At 43.4% G+C, this 18,876-nt stretch overlaps 2 protein-coding genes across 7 annotated transcripts in view; both read right to left on the reverse strand.

Annotated features, from left to right (window-relative positions):
- Window positions 1–1,208: 1,208 nt before the first annotated feature.
- OLFML3 (olfactomedin like 3) lies at window positions 1,209–5,143 on the reverse strand. Its single transcript, XM_032249681.1, has 3 exons — window positions 3,829–5,143; window positions 2,826–3,111; window positions 1,209–2,505 (listed from the first exon to the last, which is right to left on the reverse strand). The coding sequence occupies exons 1-3, from the start codon at window positions 3,940–3,942 to the stop codon at window positions 1,685–1,687; spliced, it is 1,221 nt and encodes a 406-aa protein (XP_032105572.1). The 5' UTR covers window positions 3,943–5,143; the 3' UTR covers window positions 1,209–1,684.
- An 823-nt stretch (window positions 5,144–5,966) lies between these two features.
- The window catches only part of HIPK1 (homeodomain interacting protein kinase 1), a 57,913-nt gene continuing 45,003 nt past the window's right edge, over window positions 5,967–18,876 (reverse strand). For 5 of the 6 annotated variants that reach the window (XM_032249685.1, XM_032249684.1, XM_032249683.1 and 2 more), the window contains 6 exons: window positions 17,754–17,896; window positions 15,763–15,945; window positions 15,074–15,280; window positions 13,530–13,771; window positions 11,806–11,936; window positions 5,967–10,742 (listed from right to left, as the gene is read on the reverse strand). In XM_032249685.1, the coding sequence (XP_032105576.1) occupies window positions 10,254–10,742; window positions 11,806–11,936; window positions 13,530–13,771; window positions 15,074–15,280; window positions 15,763–15,945; window positions 17,754–17,896 (1,395 nt within the window). In that variant the 3' untranslated portion in view covers window positions 5,967–10,253. The remainder of the gene's footprint in view (window positions 10,743–11,805; window positions 11,937–13,529; window positions 13,772–15,073; window positions 15,281–15,762; window positions 15,946–17,753; window positions 17,897–18,876) is intronic. The other variant, XM_032249682.1, reaches the window with a different exon arrangement.

The following is an 18,876-nucleotide window of genomic DNA, read 5'->3' on the forward strand; positions in this document are numbered from 1 at the left end:
ATGGGAGAGAGCCCCTGCCCACCCCGGGCTCCCTACAATAGCGCCTTTGTGAGGTGCTTCACTGTCTGTCTTTCCCGTTCCTCCTCAATCTACGTCTGGAGCAGCTCTGCCTAAGGAGAGGAGAAAAGAAGACAAAGGGAGGCTCACAGGCCCTTGGCGGAGCCACCCCACCTGGGGCGGGAAGGAGGGCTGCGCTTTGGGAAGAAGACTGCGCCCCTCCCCCGCACTTGGCTAAGGCAAATAACCAAGAGGACCCCAGGGCTGCCTGGGGTTGACTCCTTATGAAAGCAGTGGATCCTGCCCATCAGCCAGCCTTGCTCCTGCGCGCTGAGCTCGCAGCAGTGAGGGTGACGCTGGGGTGGGGGCCTGGTGCAGCAATCAGCAGATTCCTGGAGCCTGGAGTCCAAAGCCTGGAGCCTTCCTCCTCCTCTCCCTTCTCCCTTCCCCAGATTGCCCTCTGCAATCCAACGCCAGAGGCCAGGGTGTGAGCCAGAGAGGGTTAAGTTTCCAGGAGTCCCGACAGGCTTCGGCCAGGTTCAGGGCTGGAGTGGGTAAGTGGGGGTGATGAGGGTGGAGAAGAGGAAGGCAGGCAAAGGCTGCGGACCGGGTAAGGCCAACATCTGGGACACGGCCATTGCCCCTCCTCCCTGCCCAAACCGCAGACGCTGTGGCAGCAGGAAAATCAGAGCGGTTCAGACCAAGAACAATTGTGCAACCCGGCCCTACAGGAGCGCTATGCTGGAGGTGGGAGTGGAGTCTGCGGTGCGGGGCAGAGTTCACTTTACAGGGGAGACTTCAGTTCTTACTCAAAACACAGGCATCAGGGCTCTGGTTTCTACAGTAGACTGCAATGCGGCTAACATCCATTTTCTAGTTCAAAATCCTCTGAGAATTGGAACTGGAAGCTCTGCCCTGGGCCCCAGTGTCTCACAGCCAGAGGCACGGTGTCACTGAGGTTCTGGGGTGGCTGCCGTGGATTGGCTGCTGTGGATGGCGGTGGGTGTGGACGGAGGCCTTTTGTCCAGCCTCCTAAAGTGGCGGGATTCTGCCGCTTCCCCCAGGCGCCTCACAGTAAACTCCTCCTCAGCAAAGGGAGCCCCTCCAAGTCCTTAACATGGCTCAAGCAGCGGGGATGGGTTGGGAGGGAGAAAATGGACGGTCACGGGGAAATTTGATCTGAGGGCTACCCTAAACAAACACAGGAGAGGAGTAGTGGATTTACCTTTTAATGCAAAATGTTGCAATACAAAATAATGTGGAGAGAGTCCTGTTCCTCAGGACACTGAAGGGAGGAGCGAGGAAGAGAGGGCAGAGCTGGACATCTCCTAGCCCTCTCTCCCCAAGTCCCTCTGAGGGCAAGAACACTGCTGCCTGCTCCCTGGGCCTGCCCCATACAAGGTCAGCACTCTGGGTCTGGGTCACCCTTAGCCTGAAATTTCTTGACATGGGCCAGGAGAACAGGAGTGAACGTTGAGGCTTTTGACTCTTTTAGGGCTAAAAGGGTTACTCCGGGTCTGGAGTTCTGTATGAAACAAATGAGCTGTAAGAATTTGATTGCCATTGGTAAACATAGAGGGGAGTTGAGCCACAACTGGCCCACATTTGAAGAATGAGGAACAGGAAATTTAGTGGGGATATAATATAAATGTATGGGAGAAAGATGCAAAAAAACACGGCTAGCTCCTCAAACCTCCTCCTCTTTCTTCCTCATCTCCAGCTTATAGACAATCTGGTAGCCATCATCCCAGGCATAGAGCTGGCGTTCGCGGGGGTTATAGCGGAGGCTGGCATGAGCACCATATCTGCGGGGAAAATAAGGGAGTGCTGCCCGTTCAGGGGTCAGGGTGCCACTGGCATCAAAGGAGCACTGGATGCGGGCCCGACTGGCAGGACGGGTGTTATAGACGACGTATAGGGTCCCACAGATGACAAAGGCAGCCTCAGCATTCTCTCTGGGACATGGTGTGTCCCATTGCTGCTCTGTGTCCAGTGTCTGTGGATCTAACTTGGCCAGACACAAGTGCCTGTCATCCTCCCGGGTGGCATAGACAGCCCAAAGGCCTTCCTCATCAGCTGCCAGGTCAATGTAGGTGTCTGCTGTCAGGCCGTACGGGGGGATCAACCCCTCTGCTGGGAATACGGAGCTGTCCACCACTGTTCGGTTTGCCAGGTGGAATTTGATGAGCTGCAAAGTGTTCTCCGTCTCACCACCCCCGCCAGGTCCTCCAGGAGGCCTCCGGGCAAAATAAAGAAAGCCACCATATACCAGCTGCCCTGTGCCTACCCAGGGGAAGGGCACCCGGACTCGGGAAGCTTTCCGGGCAGCCATGGCAAGGGTGAAGTCACGCAGCCTTGGAAAGACAAAGGCTGTGTCATTCTGTGTCCCATCTAACACATAGATCTTCTCTGTTTGCCCCAGTGGATCCTTGGTCCATAGACCAGCTGGGCCACCAAATCGCTTCAGAATCTTCATTGATCTCACTTGAGAGATTGTGTAGCCACAGTCTGATGAGAAAAGCACAGGGAAAGGAAATAGAGGCAAGAATTAGATGCCTACAGCAGGAACTCCCCCAGGGTGGGCGATCTGGGGAATAGTGAGCATTTGCCCAGAGGATGCCTCCAGTCTTAGGGAAAATTGAGAAAAGCGGGTACCACAGGGGCCTGGGTCCCCAGAACTTTCCTTAATAGACCTGGCATTACAGAGGTTTCTCTGAAACAGATTCCAGAAGACAGAGCCACAGTGGACTGGACCAAACAGAAAAAAAGAGTAAGAAGGAAGGAAGATCAGTTCTGAGAGAGTTAGGGCCTGCTTTCGGATCACCTACCTGTCACCATATCGTACTTCTCATTTCTTCTTCCCTTGCCTTTTGTCCCAGGGCCTCCAGTCACCTTCTCATCAAGCTCTACACAGGGCAGAGCTGGGCTCTGGGTCTCCAGATAGTCCACCTCCCGCTCCAGACGGTCCACTCTCCCGGAGATGGTGTCAGCCTCAGTTCTGAGCGCCTCCCGCTCCTTCTCTGCCACCTCCAGCAGTGGCAGCATCTTGTTCTTGAAGTCCCGCAGCTCAGCAGCATGCCGACTACTCTGGTCCTGGCACTGGGCCAGCCGTTCCTGAAGGGATGGGGGATCAGGAGGGAGGCTATAGGGTTACAACTCCCAGGCAGGGAGAGGCCCAACCCGGGAGCCAGGAATGGGAAAAAGAACAAACTCCGCCAGGCTTCAATATCCCCTTCCACTCCTGCAGGAAAGGAAGCCAGATGTGCAGAGGTGCTAAACGTGCAAAGAGCCTAGCTGAGAACCACCTAGGCCCCTACCCGAGATCCACCTAGGCCCCTACCCTGACTCCATGTCCTCCAGCCCATGTTCTCTGTGAGCAGTGCCAGAGTCATCTGAGCCTCTAGGCAGGTCTAAGTGCATGAAGATGGGAAGAGGTCTCTGCTCCCTTAGCAATTCTTCTCTGGGGAATTAAAATGCTACAGATCTCAACCTGTTAAAGACAGGAAGTTGCAGATTCTCTGGGAACCTCCAACTTCAACAGAATCATCACTCCTCCAGAGATGTAGCTCCACAATCTTGGCTCTCGTTTCCACTGTGTCCCCTTATTCTATCTAATCCCAGAGGCAAAAGGCAAAAGTCTATTTGCTTTGGAATTGTTCTATGTGGGAAAAGAGGAGGGCTTGTTACTCTGAAGGTCCTCTTATTAACAGAGAATTTTCTGTAGGCTCTTGCAGAGGCCTATCTTGTTATCCCCAGATCCCTAACAAACTGGTTGAACCAATAGACCTGGAATCCTTCTAGGCTGTGCTAGAAGAGAAAGGAGCCCCTCACCTCTAAAGCAGCTAGTCGGCGTTCCATGTACTCCACAAGGTGGTGCTGCTGTCCTTGAAGGGGTCCCGACCATGACAAAAGGAACAAGATGAGGAGAGGGGTGCTGGGCCCCATGGCAGCTCCGAGAGTGGAAGGAACGTGCAGCCAGTCTCTTCCCCTCAAGCCAGAGGGTTAGCTTTGGAGGCGGGGTGGGGGCGGGGCCTTCTCTCCTGATCTCTGGATCTCTCTCACTACTCTGGAATGCTTTCAGTCTCTTTACAACCCCCACCCCCTCCTTCCCGCCAGGATTGATCAAACACAGATGGCCCCATTGCACAGCAGCCAGAATCCTTAACCACCTCCAGCCTAGGCTGTAGGCTCCCCTGGAAGGGAAAGAGATGGAAACCCCAAGGCAGAGGCCTTCTGAGCAGTCAAGCAGGGAAGCTAGCTGCAGGAAGCAGAGACCCCAGAGAAAACTCGGCAAACGCCATTCCTGTTTTAGGAGAGTTTCACCAGTGCTGACGTCTTAAGAAACTTAAGATCTTTCGTTAATCCTTCCCTTTCTCTGCAATAATAGAGTGGATTTTCTGCCTTGTTCAGTAGAAGCTGGAAGCCAGGGAGGTGAGATTGAGGGGAGGAAGCAGGAAAAAAAAGGCCCAAGTGGTCAAGCCCAACTTCTTCTAAAGCTCATTGGCGCCACCTTGTGCTAAGCACCTAGTGTCATCTCTCATGATTAATACAGAAACTAAGGCTTAGACTTCACCCCATGAGGAAAATTTTCCACAAAGCAAGCCAATACAGGGGTTTTCACAACTAAAATGCAGATTTCCCGCCCCCCCAGACTATCCAATTACTACTTTGGGGGCTATGCGAATATCTGATTTAGCCCAAGGAAGAAAATATAACAGATTAAAAAAAAAACAGGTCATTGAGACGTAGTAAATTAACTGATTGTCTGGAAGTAAGGCTGACAGCAGCACTGTTTTACATGGCTTTCCTTTGCTTGAAAGAGGCCAGGTATATTCTCTCACCAAAACCGAGCAGTGTTCAGTGAGTTCACATTAATTTATTATACATTCACTTACGGGGAAGGGGGTGAATTGAAATTGTGTGTGTGTGTGTGTGTGTGTGTGTGTATGTACATATATGTTGCAATCTAAATCAAAATAAATGTATTCTGACCTCGCTACTACTGGGAGAAAAGACAGTGGTTCTCTCTCGGTTGTGGCCCAAAAGGGTATTTCTGAGTGTTTCTCACTTCTATATCCCAACTAAGGCAGCAGGAGCAGAAAATGAATTAATGGCCACCATAAGGCAGACTTGGCCTGATACACAGGCCAAAAAAAGATTAAGTAAGGTCGGGCACAGGGGCTCAAGCCTGTAATCCCAGCACTTTGGGAGGCCAAGGCGGGCGGATCATGAGGTCAAGAGATCGAGACCATAGTGAAACCCCGCCTCTACTAAAAAATACAAAAATTAGCAGGGCATGGTGGTGTGCGCCTGTGGTCCCAGCTACTTGGGAGGCTGAGGCAGGAGAATTGCTTGAACCAGGAAGTGGAGGTTGCAGTGAGCCAAGATTGCACCACTGCACTCCAGCCTGGCGCCTGGCAACAGAGCAAGACTCTGTCACAAAAAAAAAAAAAAAATTAAATAAAGCATTTACTCAGAGATGTCCAGTCATTAATTCAGACAAATCCCTATTTCTTTATCGGGAGAAATTCTACTCACTTTAGAATCAAGAGAATCTGATCAGAGAGGTTCCTTCTCTAAAAAGGACCATGACTCTAACAGTACAGCTTGAAAGGAGGGGAAAAATACCATCTTCCTGTGGTGACTCAGGAAGTCACATTTCATTCTGCTACTGTTATTTGGCAAAACACGTTAGGATGCAAAGCTTAATTAGCCTGTCTCAGAAGTCTTCTACTTCTTTGAAAGGGTCAGATCCAGATGATGTTAAGTAAGGGCCCTGGACACCACTGCATTCTTGGGAAGTATTCCCTACCAAACCTTATTCATTTCCAGTATGGAGATTTGTATGAAGAATGAAATTGTCTCTAGTACTCTATTGATGTTCAAATATAGTATGTTTAGCTACTTCAAAGATGTCATTTGTTGATCCCCTTTGTATCCTATAAGAGAAGTCAAAAACAGCCACGTGATTCAGAAAATTTACCCATTTTATTGATGCATTGCAATTGCTCTACATTTTACCATATTATGTAGAAAATACTGAAAATACAAGCTACTTTGTAAAACCAAAGACAAACATTGAATCCAAAGATAAACTATGTTTTACACAATGGACCCTTTTCCCATAGTTAGTATTAAATTTTAAATATCTATTTCTTTTGTTAAAATGATTATTTTACATACTCCCTAAGTACATCTGCATTACAAACATAGCTCAGTAATTCTCAGAAACTATCTGTTTCTAGAGGCTTGTTGTAAAAGAAAGCGCACAACCAAAAAAAAAGGAGAAAGCAAAAAAGGTTTAAATCGCACACAATAACTAGCATATCAAATACATTTAATAAAGTAGGAATTCCATTGCAATATCAAGGATTCAAAGCAGAAATACTAACATTACATATAATGTACATAAAATGTACTGCTACATGTAGTGAGATTATTTTTTCAAGCTGAATTGAAACCACACATTATATAAAGTTTAGCAACAAACAACCATGTAGACATGCTGCACCATCTATCAGTTAAAAAAAAAATCAAAATAGGAAGCAGGCTCGGGCCACTCCTGTCACTGAGAGGCAATTTCATTTCCTATCCTAAAACAAACCATCTCAACTAGCAAATGTTTCCATAATAATGCTGAATAAAACACACTTTACTGTGCTTGCCTGGCTAAGGGCAGTCGATCTTAGCCCCTCTAGTGGAGGACAATGGATGAGCAATCACAAAAACAGGCTCCAAATGGCCAGACTGTTTGAAATGGAGTTCATATTCCTGGGGTTATTTCAGCTGAGCACTGAAAACAGTATCACCTCCTGGGAGCTAAAAAACTCTGGAGTGACCAAGTGTCCCTATGAGCCCAGAGTGGCTACATTGAACCCTTCCACCCTTCCTCTCTCACCTGGAAGGGGAGAAGCTCGAAACGCAAGTTCTGAGAGAGGACTTAAAGCCTTAAGCTGGTTTGAGGTCAGGTCACTGTGACCCAGACCAGCTGCTCATTAAATTCACCAGGCTTCCCTCATTCCTGTCAGGGCCAACAATGTTAAGCCCCAGGGACAGAATCTAAAAGCCACGTTGAGCACATACACATTCGGCAGACACAGGTGGATTTTTATGTTGGAAAATCAGAAATGCCAGTTTGCAGACCAAAGACTGAAAAATCTCTAAAGTTTTTAAAGCCACACACTGCTAGTCAGATGATTAAGTTAACAACACAAGCTCTTGGTATTATCTTTTTCTGTGGAGTCTGGACTCCTAAGTGGTATCTGCTTATTGGACTGGGGTGCAGGAATGGGGTTTTGTTTCCTGCGTCTCATTTCTTACAAAAACAACAAATCTTGTCCCTTATAGAAAAAAGATAGGAACAAAAAATTTGTCCTTTAGAAACTAGACCTGTGTTCAAACAATAAAATCAAAATGTGCTTGGCAAAAAGGAGACACAAAGATCACACATGTTGACCAGAAAACTGTACGACACTAGTGACAGAAATTATACAAACTGCTTGACTATCTTGACCAATACAGTGCTGAAAACACAACTCAATATAGTGATTTTTAAAAATAAAGAAAACACAACATGTTCCTGGTAGGCTGTACTGACTACCTGCCCCATCTTGGAAGCCCTTACTCCTTACAATGAAGAAACTCCAAATACTTTGACAGCTCCTCGGTGTTCAGCCTGGTACAGAGCTGGCTGACCGGGCTCCATGAAATCTCCCATCTCCATCCTGCACCTCCTTGACACCATCTCTATCTACATAGAATCAGTCCTAAAATTATCTCTCAAATATATCATTTTCAATTCAGATGGAACACACCTGTATTTTAGGATTAACCTTCTTTCCCCAAATCCTTTATGGGCAGGAATGTCCCCATCCCCAGTACCTTCTACTTGACCCAGATCCATGCAGGAGCTGAGAGTACAAGGACAATTTCACAGCTTGAAGGGCCCCAAAACTATACAAGCTGTTAAAAAAGAAACCTCAAAAGCCTCAATGACTCAACAGGCTTTGGTTCCTCCTCCATATTCTTCACCAGCTAAGAAAACTTTCTGTGAGTTCCTTGTCACGAGCGGCACCACAAAACTCCTCCTCATAGTATGGGGACATGGTAAGCAATACAACAGGCTCTTTGGTATAAACACATCTGTTATATGTTTTTTTCAACAAGCAAATATTTTACTAGGAATGTCAACTATTTGCAGGAAAGATTGCCACATGGGAAAAGGAAAAAAAATCATTCAAAAAGTGATTGCACATACTTTAAAAGAATGCATATTTAATATTGGCTTGACTCCTCTCACCTGCTTCCTGAATTCTCACAGAAGCAAGGTAGCAATGCACAGTGAGAGGGCCACATGGGGAAAATGCTTCTGCGAGAACTCAGCTGATAATCCAAAATGGAAAGGAGTAGAGATGGTGGTAAAGGAGAAAAGCTGCTGTTTTTATTTTTCAATGTTGGCAGGGAAACTGAGAACAATGCATTTACACAACACAGCTACTAATCCTGTTCTGATAAATCCCAGTGAACAACTTAGGGTCCACGGGGGCTTGCTGGTCCATCCTAAGGCAAGCTCACTGTAAACTCTATTAACCACTACATTATCATATAAGGCACTACAATAAGGGAAGGAGGGAGAAAGGGAAGGAAGAGACACACACTGAAAAACTCCTCACCAGACACACCTGTGCAAAACAATTCCAAGGTTCTCCTCTCCTTGCAGGCAATGCCCCTGCTCAATCAGCACTACAGTAATATGCTCTAATATAATTGCAATTAGTTCACATACATTCCAACAAGTATCAGTTCATTTTGGTTTAAATACAATGGAGACATCAATCCATCTCCGGGGTAACACTGGAGGATCACATACACACTAAGTACACAATTCAAGTGTAATCACTACACATTTGATTACAAATAACATTTTGGATTAGCAGGAAAAATTGCTTGTTATATTTTTCTAATCAATATGTACATATTTAATCATGTAAAATATTAAAACACCACCATTACAAAACTTCTAAAATATTTTTAAATTCAGTAATAAATTTTTAAAATATTTTTTTGCAATTCCTACATGCACTTATTATATAAGTCTTAATAAGAGAGCATTCAATTTGCTGCTGGCATACAAAGGAAGCTACTTTAAAGTATAAAAGCTATACACAAGAAATGTTCTTATCTGGTTTCAGATTTTTTTAGCTTTCTCCCCAAACAAATCACATAAAACAGAAGGGAGAGATGAGGAAAACACAGAGGTGTATTACTGAAAATTCATACTAATCTTTAGGCAAAGCTCATCAATGCCAGTATCTTAGACAGATATTTTGCATATAATAAAACCACCACCACCATATAATAATAACCACCTTGATGGCTTTTTCAATTTAAAAATAATTAAGCTGAATCAGAGAAAGGCTTTTTAAAAATAATTTTAAAAATAATTCATGGTGCTTCATTTAAAAAGAATACTTGGTGCTCTCACGTAGGTATGGATTCTCTCACATTAAGTTACCAGCAAATGGTGAGCTGCCTTTTAAACACTACTTTATAACAAACACAGGAGCAACTGAGAGAATCCCAATAGTAACATAGAGTAATACGTAACCAGTTTTGCAAAAATAACAATTGCCCATTAAGTATAATATGACATTAAAATAAAACTGAAACTCTGTAAGTTTAAATGTCCAATAAACAGATGAAACTTTGAGGATATGTAAAAATATAGACTTGTGTAAGTTGCTTTTAAAATAAAATAAGCAAGTAAGTCTGAGTTTATAAACAGTAATGATTTTTCTTCTCTTTTTCATCAGATTTCAAGTCCTTCTATCAGTATTTTTCCTGACCAGCAATCACAATAACACAAAATGAAATAAAGAGGGGCTTCACTTGTTTTTAAAAGCATTTATAGAAATCAAGTCAGAGAGACAAAATGTTTTTCAGAGGGTAACTTCAAAACAATCTCTCTTCCTTGGTAACTGCAGAAGATGGGCATCTGAACTCTTCCAAGTACCAAAATTGCTGTCACAAAAATAAAGAATTTAAAAATAGGGCAAACTTTGGGAGACTACAACAATGCAGTCAACACTGAGACAGGTTCCCCCAGAGAAAAACCTTCTGCTTCAGTGGGCCCCTGCAGAACAAGTTGCTGGCTAAGAAGTTTCAAGAGGGTAAAGGAGTATCTCACCATAGCCCATTATTAAGAACTCAGGGCCAGGAGCAGGTAGCCATGACTCCTCCTCCCTCCTGCTCACCAACTATAAGTAGGAATACTGGCTGATCTTGGTAGGACTTAGTGGGTATCCAGTGTAAATTGCTGAGCCTCGGGAAGACCCAATGTAAGACTGGGTGGCAAACTGGTGTTGGTACTGAGCAGGGGCCACGCTGGCAGAAGTGAGGAGGCTGGGCCCAACACTGACAGGGACCTGGTGCACCAGAGTGCTAGGGTGAGTGGTATAGGCTGCAGCATGCCTTGAGGAGCCCTGGGGGGAGAAAAGATGAGCAATGGAGCTGGTAGAGCCCAGTGCAGCAGCAGAGGTGGGGGCAGCATAAGTATACAGATGAGCCTGGCTTGGAAGGTGAGCAGGGGCTGGGGCCAGGTGTGGGTGCCCTGTTGAGTGTAGTGGGCTGCCATGCTGAAAGGTGTAGGGAGCTTGGGAGAGCGGGGCCACAAATGCCTGCTGCCTGCGGGGGGCTGGGTTGCTGCTTCTCTCCTGCGAGGTTGGAGCCGCCGATGACTGCTGGTTCTGGAAAAAGAAAGAAGTGAGGAATCTTGAGGTCACTCCGGCTCAGGGCACCAAAGGCCAACTTAAGAGCTCAGGTCCTGACTTGTACTGTTTCCAAACTGGTATAACACATAAATAATTCTCCCAGACTGGCATTGAATGCTGTCAGAAGTCAGCCACCCAACCCTCTGCCTCTTAGCAAGACAGATCCTAACCTAGCTCAGATAACAGCAGTTTGCTTATGACAAGAAGGGGGAGAATCAAGAGATCGTAGGGTTCCCCACTGCTGCAAGTTAATAACTGGTGACTCAACTCACCCTATTCTGGTGTCAGTAAATTTGAATTTTCCTAACCTTTATTTCTTACCATTGCTTTATTTTGTTCTCCTCCTCCAAGTTCTTCATACCCCTCTTGAAATGTGGAGCCTAAAACACATGCACTAACTCAAACTTTGCACTTGGATGTGCTCTCTCTCTCTCACATCCCTTCATATTGAAACCTTCTCACTACTGGTGAATATCATAGAAGCACTCGAATTTTAGCTGAGAAAAGAGTGAACACAAATAGAATCAAGTAATCAGAGAAGCAGAAGGGTGGGTTGGGGCATAGGGTGTTTGGAGAGTGGGGAAGTCCCAAATCCCAGACTCCAGAAACAAGCAGGACCTAGAACCAGTTGACTTTTGTGGCAAATGAGCTTTTCACAGTCTCTTAACTCAAGTAAATAATGTAAGGATAAGCTTATTTATGGCCTGGGAAACAAAGAGAATTTGGTTTCAAAGCATATGCCTATCATAGGAATGGTTAAAGCATCCTAGGCTCTTTCTAAATCCCAGACCTTTCTCTAACCTTCCAGGATAGACTTAGGGAGGTCTGATGGAAAACCTAGAATGTACATTCCAAACACACTTAGAGTGAATGAAGAGACATAGCACATGCAGATACAACGTAGACCACAGAACACAAAATTGTTTGACACAAAAGGGGCTTCATTTGGCTTTATTCAACATCCAGCCAGAAGCAGGGTTCTCCAGAAAGTAACAACAGTGCAGGGCCCAAACGGAAGGCAGCAGCCTGTAGCGCTTACCTGGCTAAGGTTGAGTGGCTGTGCTGCACTGGTCCCCCCGCGTTGAGCTCGGTATCCTGTGGGAGTGATACAGCATCCAGATGACTGCCCACTCACTGAAGCCACTGGCTTGGTCTTATTGCTCAGGAGACCTAAGAAAGGGTCAGGCTTAATAGTTTACACCGGAAGAAAATAACCTGTATAACCCATTTATTTTCTGTCTTGGCACAAATCTCCACACAGGATCTTCAAAATGTTCATGTGAATAAATATTATAAATATTATAACTACCATCTTTTGTTATATACAAGGAACTACTGGAAATACAAATATGCTAAAACACCATCCCTCTCTCCAAGAGTCTATCATTTTATGTAGGAAGGGATTAAACAAGCCCAGAAATGATAATGTGAAGCTGGAAAGCTATTGGTAATTCTTAGGATATTAATGTATCAAAAGGGTTTAAAAGAAGGCAAAATTCTATCTTGTTGGGCAGTGTTCAAATTCTAAGAAATTACAGGACAGCTGAATGTGAAATTTTGCTTCCTTCTGGGCTCACTGGGAAAACTGGAGCATTTATTCAGTGTCTCATGTGTTAAGTCTGTATTCTTTGGACCCAAGAGCGCACAGAGGTCCTAATAATTCTATTCAGTAGCATGGCATCAGGAAGCTCTCTCCCTTGTCTGCAATGGGACAACTGTTTACTTCTAAGAATCACACATGGCACAGCAGGCGTGATGAATAAAAAAAGAAAAAATTTTTTATTAAAAAGAAAAAAAAAAAAAGAAGAATCACACAGAGGCGTAACACAATACCCTCAAATTATAATCCTATTTATATCTATGGCAGTAAGATAATTATATAATAAAACATAATTTATACAAGTATGGCCCAGCTTTATGTTGACACCTAAACTTCACCATTCTCTTCCTCGGTATGAAGTCGTCACTGAAAAGCAGCTGCCTTGACAAGACTACATTGCCTAGGCTCACTTGCATCTAGGTGGGGCCATGTGAGAAGTATTCACTACTTCCACTTATTTCCAAGCTAAAGAGGTTAAGATGTGTGTGCCTCCTTCAAAGTTTCTTTCTCCTTCTGACTGGATGCTCAGGCTTCGAACACTTGTACCAAGAAGTTATATAAGAGAGGAGTAAAATTCTACTATGTTATGCTACAAAAATCTAGGATTTGTTACTGCAGCTACCATTACCCAACTAACACAGTAACTGAACTAGGGAGCCTAAGTCCAGTATCTAACAGACCAAAGAAAATGAAGTAATTAGGTCGGTAACAAAACCAACAAAAGCATCACTGATACGACACTGGGTGAGAAAAAAAATCTAAAATATATGCTGTTTTCCAAAAACACTTTTGTAGTCATTTTCAATATTATCAAGTCCTGTCCACATCTCAATTGCCAAATTCAAATCATCTATGGCAAACCTAATTGCCTGCTAATTCTTCTTGCAATATCACATGTCTTGTCTGCTTTCTCCCATCAGCATTGAATGTTTTGCTGAGACTACAATCTCATTTTTATATTAATCCAAGCAAAATTAAACATAGGAAGATAAAGTGATGGCCAAAAATAATTTCACATTCCAGGAAACTGATTTCTGAATTAAGGACTCTTTAAGAATATCTATGCCACTGGTCTCTACCACCGACGTAAGTGGATTACAGCAAAATATTTAAGCAAACACACATCAAAGGAGAATTCAACTGAAACTGCAAAATATACTTACCTGAGGCCTGGGTTGCTACAGTGCAGTCACCAAGCTGAGTTTTCAGTGGAGGCACAATGATGGTGCGGGTGCCAGTGCCATCTGCCACAACTCTGCCAGGCCCCTCCAAAAGGGGTCCACTATTGCCTCGGAGAGCATTCAGGGTATCAGTGGAGTAAGGGCTGCTCAAAGAAGAGTCAGAGTCTGGAGAATCATTGACAGTGACATAACTGATGACATTAGACCTTGGCTTCAGGCTAGAGCTGAGGAGAAGAAAAATACATGAAAATTGAATTGCTGTGGGGTTTTTTTGTATGTAACAGGGTCTTGTTCTGTCACCCAGGCTAAAGTGCAGTGGAGTGATCACAGCTTGCTGCAACCTCAACCTCCTGGGCTTAAGCTATCCTCCCACCTTAGCCTCCCAAGTAGCTGGGACTACAGGCATGTACCACCATGCCCAAGTGTTTTTACTTTTTGTAGTGATGAGGTCTCACTATGTTTCCCAGGCTGGTCTCAAATTCTTGGACTCTATCTTCCCACTTTGGCCTCTCAAAGTGCTAGAATTACAGGCATGAGCCACCATGCACATCTTCAGTTGCCCTTTTAAGCAATGTTTCTTAGATGGTCCGTCTCTGGTTCTCCCATGATAACAATGATGATAAAGATGGTAATAATAATGATAATACTAGCAGCAGTAAACTTCTGAGTGCTTATTACATACCAGGCACTACTCACATGCTCTACATACATCTCACTGAATCCTTACAACAATCCTATGAAGTAGGTACTATTAACTTCATTTTGCAGATGAGGAAACTTAAGAAATAGAGAGATGAGGAACTTGCCCAGGGTCATGCAAGAAGTGATGAGTGGTAAAGGCAGGATTTAGATGCAGGATGGAATGACCTCAGAGTCCACACCTCTAACACCTCCTGTAATGCTGCCTCTACCATCTTACAATTGGTCCTTTTGTACTAATAGGCTCTAAATTCATTCTTAATTTTATATTTCAAGTTAATTTAAACTTCATTTATATATGACACTGTAAAGTCTCCTAAGTTACTTTCATGTGTGAATCCTAACTTCTCAGATAAAAGCAAGAGGTCATCCCCTTTTCTCAACACCAAACGCCCCATCAGAGGCTATGCTTCCAAAATACCTTTTGTTCCTTCAGCCCTTTCTTTTTTTGGAAGGTCGGGGGGGTGGTGTCTTGTTCTGTCACACAGGCTGGAGCGCAGTGGCAAGCTCTCAGCTCACTGCAACCTCCACCTCCTAGGTTCAAGAGATTCTCCTGCCTCAGCCTCCTGAGTAGCTAGGATACAGGCATGTGCCACCACACTCAGCTAATTTTTGTATTTTTAGTAGAGATGGGGTTTTGCCATGTTGGCCAGGCTGGTCTCAAACTCCTGACCTCGGGTGATCTGCCGGCCTAGGCCTCCCAAAGTGCTGGGATTGCAGGCGTAAGCCACTGCACCCCACCAGTCTTTCATAGCCAAAACTGGGCCCACTTGCCTGAAGCCAACAGTCTAAGACCAACAGAGCCAAGAACCACTCACTTATCTTACCTGCTGGGCTTGTATTTGTTGTCCTCTTCCTCATCAGTGTCACTTCGGATAGTGATGACACTTACAGGAGGGCTAGGAGTATCTGGAATGATGATGGGCTGATGCTGATCTTGGACAGGGACTAAGGAATTATAAGAAGATGTGGTACGGAGGGGACTGCTCCCAACCAGAGAATAGACTTGGGAAGGCAGAACATCTAGAGAGGACCTGCAGAAAAAGTTCACAAGGAAAGGTGATTCAGTCCGTTGCCTTCCAAATTGTACATCTTTTCCCCAGACTGCTTTCCAATTTACTTGTTGATTCCCTTTTACTTAATCATTAACCAAATACATTTAACTATATAAGTTTCAATGAAAATAAGCACCATGCCAGAGTTTCCAGGGACAAGAACACCAAAATACAAAATAAGTTTTACTTTTATAAGCCCTTTATTCCAGGATTAAATTTTACTCTGTAAAGTAAAATAAAAACATCACAAAATATCCTAGATTCAAAGTGGCAGCAGAGAGAAAGACCATCATAACCAGGACATACCTGGTGTACATGCCCAGATGAAATGATTTGCTCTTCCTCAATTTGGCAGCTACTTGTTGCTTTGTATCAAAAGTATCTATACAATATTCCAAATAGCAGGCATTGTATCTTTCAAACTGGCACAGTTTTAACTATCAGCTGTAACACAGACTTACTTGGAAGAGACTGGAGCTGACTGCTTATTCTTCTTCGAAGGAAGGGAACTGGATTGTTGTTGTCTGACAACATGGGCAACACCAACATTCAGAGGCTGAGCAGTAGCCAATGTCACATGGTTAGTCAGCAAGGATGGCTGCTGCATGATAGTGCTGTACTGGTTGCCATGAGAGTGGGCATTCCTGTACCAACAGAAAGAAAGAAAGAAGAGTGAATTCCAAAACCACTGAAGAATCAGGACCAAAAAGACATCAAAAGCATCAAAAGCAATTACACAAAATGCATTTTATTTTTTTAAAGTTGAACACCTACCATCTGATAAGGGATTAATAACCAGGATATATAAAAGGCTCAAACAACTCTATAGAAAAAATTCTAATAATACAATCAAATAATGGGCAAAAGATTTGAAAAGACATTTTTCAAAAGATGACTTACAAATGGTTTCACGCCTGTGATCCCAGCACTTTGGGAGGCAGAGATATGCAGATTACCTGAGGTCAGGAGTTCGAGACCAGCCTGACCAATGTGGAGAAACCCCTGTCTCTACAAAAATACAAAATTAGCCGAGATGATGGCACATGCCTGTAATCCCAGCTACTCGGGAGGCTGAGCCAGGAGAATCGCCTGAACCTGGGAGGTGGAGGTTGGGGTGAACCGAGATCGCACCATTGCACAGCAGCCTGGGCAACAGAGCAAAACTCCGTCTCAAAAAAAAAAAAAAACAAATGGCAAACAGGCATATGAAAGGTGCTCAATATCTTTGATCATTAGAGAAATGCAAATCAAAACTACAATAAGATATTATCTCACCCCAGTTAAAATGGCTTATATCCAAAAGACAAGCAATAATAAATGCTGCCAAGGATATGGGAGAAAAGGGAACAACTCTTGGTAGGAAAGTAAGTTAGTACAGCTACTACGGAGAACAGTCTGGAGGTTCCTCAAAAACCTAAAAATTGAGCTACCATACGATCCAGCAATTCCACTCCTGGGTATATACCCAAAAGAAAGAAAATCAGTATATCAAAGAGATATCTGCACTCCTATGTTTATTGCAGCACTGTTCACAATAAGATTTGGAAGCAACCTACATGTCCATCAACAGGTGAATGGATTAAAAAAAAGTGGTTGATAGACACAATGGAGTACTATTCAGCCACAAAAAGAATGAGAGTCTGTCATTTGCAACAACACGGATAGAACTCAAGATCATTATGTTAAGTGAAATAAGCTAGACACAGAAAGACAAACTACATTATTCTCACTTATTTGTGGGATCTAAAACTCAAAACAATTGAACTCATGGACACAGTAGAATGGTTACCAGAGGCTGGGAAGAGTAGTGGAGGGCTAGTGGGGAGTTAGGGATGGTTAATAGGTACCAAAAAAAAAAAAGAATAAGACCTATTATTGATAGTACAATAGGGTGACTATAGTCAGTAATAACTTAATTGTACATTTTAAAATAACTTAAAGAGTATAACTGGATTGCCTGTAATTCAAAGAATAAATGCTTGAGAGGGACAACCCATTCTCTATGATGCCCTTATTTCACATTGCATGCCTGTGTTAGAATATCTCATGCACCCCATATACACACACACACACACACACACACACACACACACACACGTACACACATACACACACACCTACTATGTAATCACAAAAATAAAAAATTAAAAAAGAATCTTCATTATAAAAAATAAAGTTGGGGACCTAGATTACGAGGCTTTAGGATCTCACTATATGGTTTCTAATCACTTAAGACTCTTTAAAAATCTGGAAGAAATGATTCCTGACCTTAAGAACCTACTGTTTTCCTATATTCAAAGTCTTCTTATAAGACCATCTTCCTAGCATGATATAGGTTCTTAAAGGCTTCCAATAGAGTCAAATTTTCCTTTGTCTCTCTCCTTATTATCAAGTGCCCCCACCCTATGGAATCGTCCCTTAGAAATCTCCCAGAGTAACATAGGGCACTTGCCTCCAGTCAGCTAGCTGCTGGCCACTCCCCATGGCCTCTGGAATCATTGCCGTGGGCTGGACAGAGTTGTGTAGAGCTACCCCAGGCAACTGTTGCCAAGTTGAAGGCAGGAGAATTTGCTGAGTCCCTCCAGGCCACGCCTGCTGTAAGGAAACACACACAAAAAACATCCAAACTTGACTCATTCTTGGCTTTTTCTTCTTTTTTTTTTAAAGAAAGAAAAATTCATATCTTAAAAGAAGTTGCTTGTAGATTGTTAACTTGCAGAGATTAAAAAAGAAAGGTCAGAGGTGCTCAAAGCTACAAGTGTTATGAATGGGGAAAGAAAACATACTGCTCTCTCTTGCCCACCCCCATAACCTGACCACCCAGGTATTAAAGAAAAGAAGATCCCTGCAGTTAAGAACTTCTATTATACTGTAGAGAAGAGGAGTCTGAGAGTTTAGAGATAAGCGCTGGTTAAATGCTGAAGTTTCATTTTTGCAACAATTCTAAAATATACCCCTAGAAAGAGTTAAGAGGACTCCCTTAAGATTAAAATTTTTTTCATCTGACTGCCAATCAGATATCAGATCCATACAACTCATAAAACAAAGGGCAGAGCTGTTCCCTTTTTTAAAAGGGTAGTAATTGGAAAACAGAGTCAGATGTGGATGACCAAAGGCCTAATCCTTTTGGGGAAAAAAAACCTTATGTCAGCAAGAAAAAGCTAACTTCATCATTTATAGCCACAAAATGGAATTTTAAAATAAGGCAAAAAGATGTTTATGAAATAGATGCAGACAGCATCATACTTTGTTTCTAATAGTTACCTAAAATATGTTTTTATGTATCATTTGCAGGAATATTTTCACATAAAAACTAATCACTACAAGAAAATAAATGATTTCTAGTTTTTAAAAAGCCATGTCACTTGCAATAAACTGAGCAACAAATGTTTTCCGTACTTCCTCACAGAAATTCTGACATTTTTTGGGAAAAAAAAAAATGGGAACAGATTTGGAAGTTTCCTTTTTAAACTTGAATTTTGCAGTACGATTACCTACAATGCTTGGGTACATATGGTTCTGTTTCTTGAATTTCAAATTTTAAGACCATCAACACACTGTTTTAAAAATATTTC

Source organism: Sapajus apella, unplaced genomic scaffold (assembly GCF_009761245.1).
Source record: "Sapajus apella isolate SASKATOON/1434 unplaced genomic scaffold, GSC_monkey_1.0 scaffold69, whole genome shotgun sequence".
Taxonomy (NCBI): Eukaryota; Metazoa; Chordata; class Mammalia; order Primates; family Cebidae; genus Sapajus; species Sapajus apella.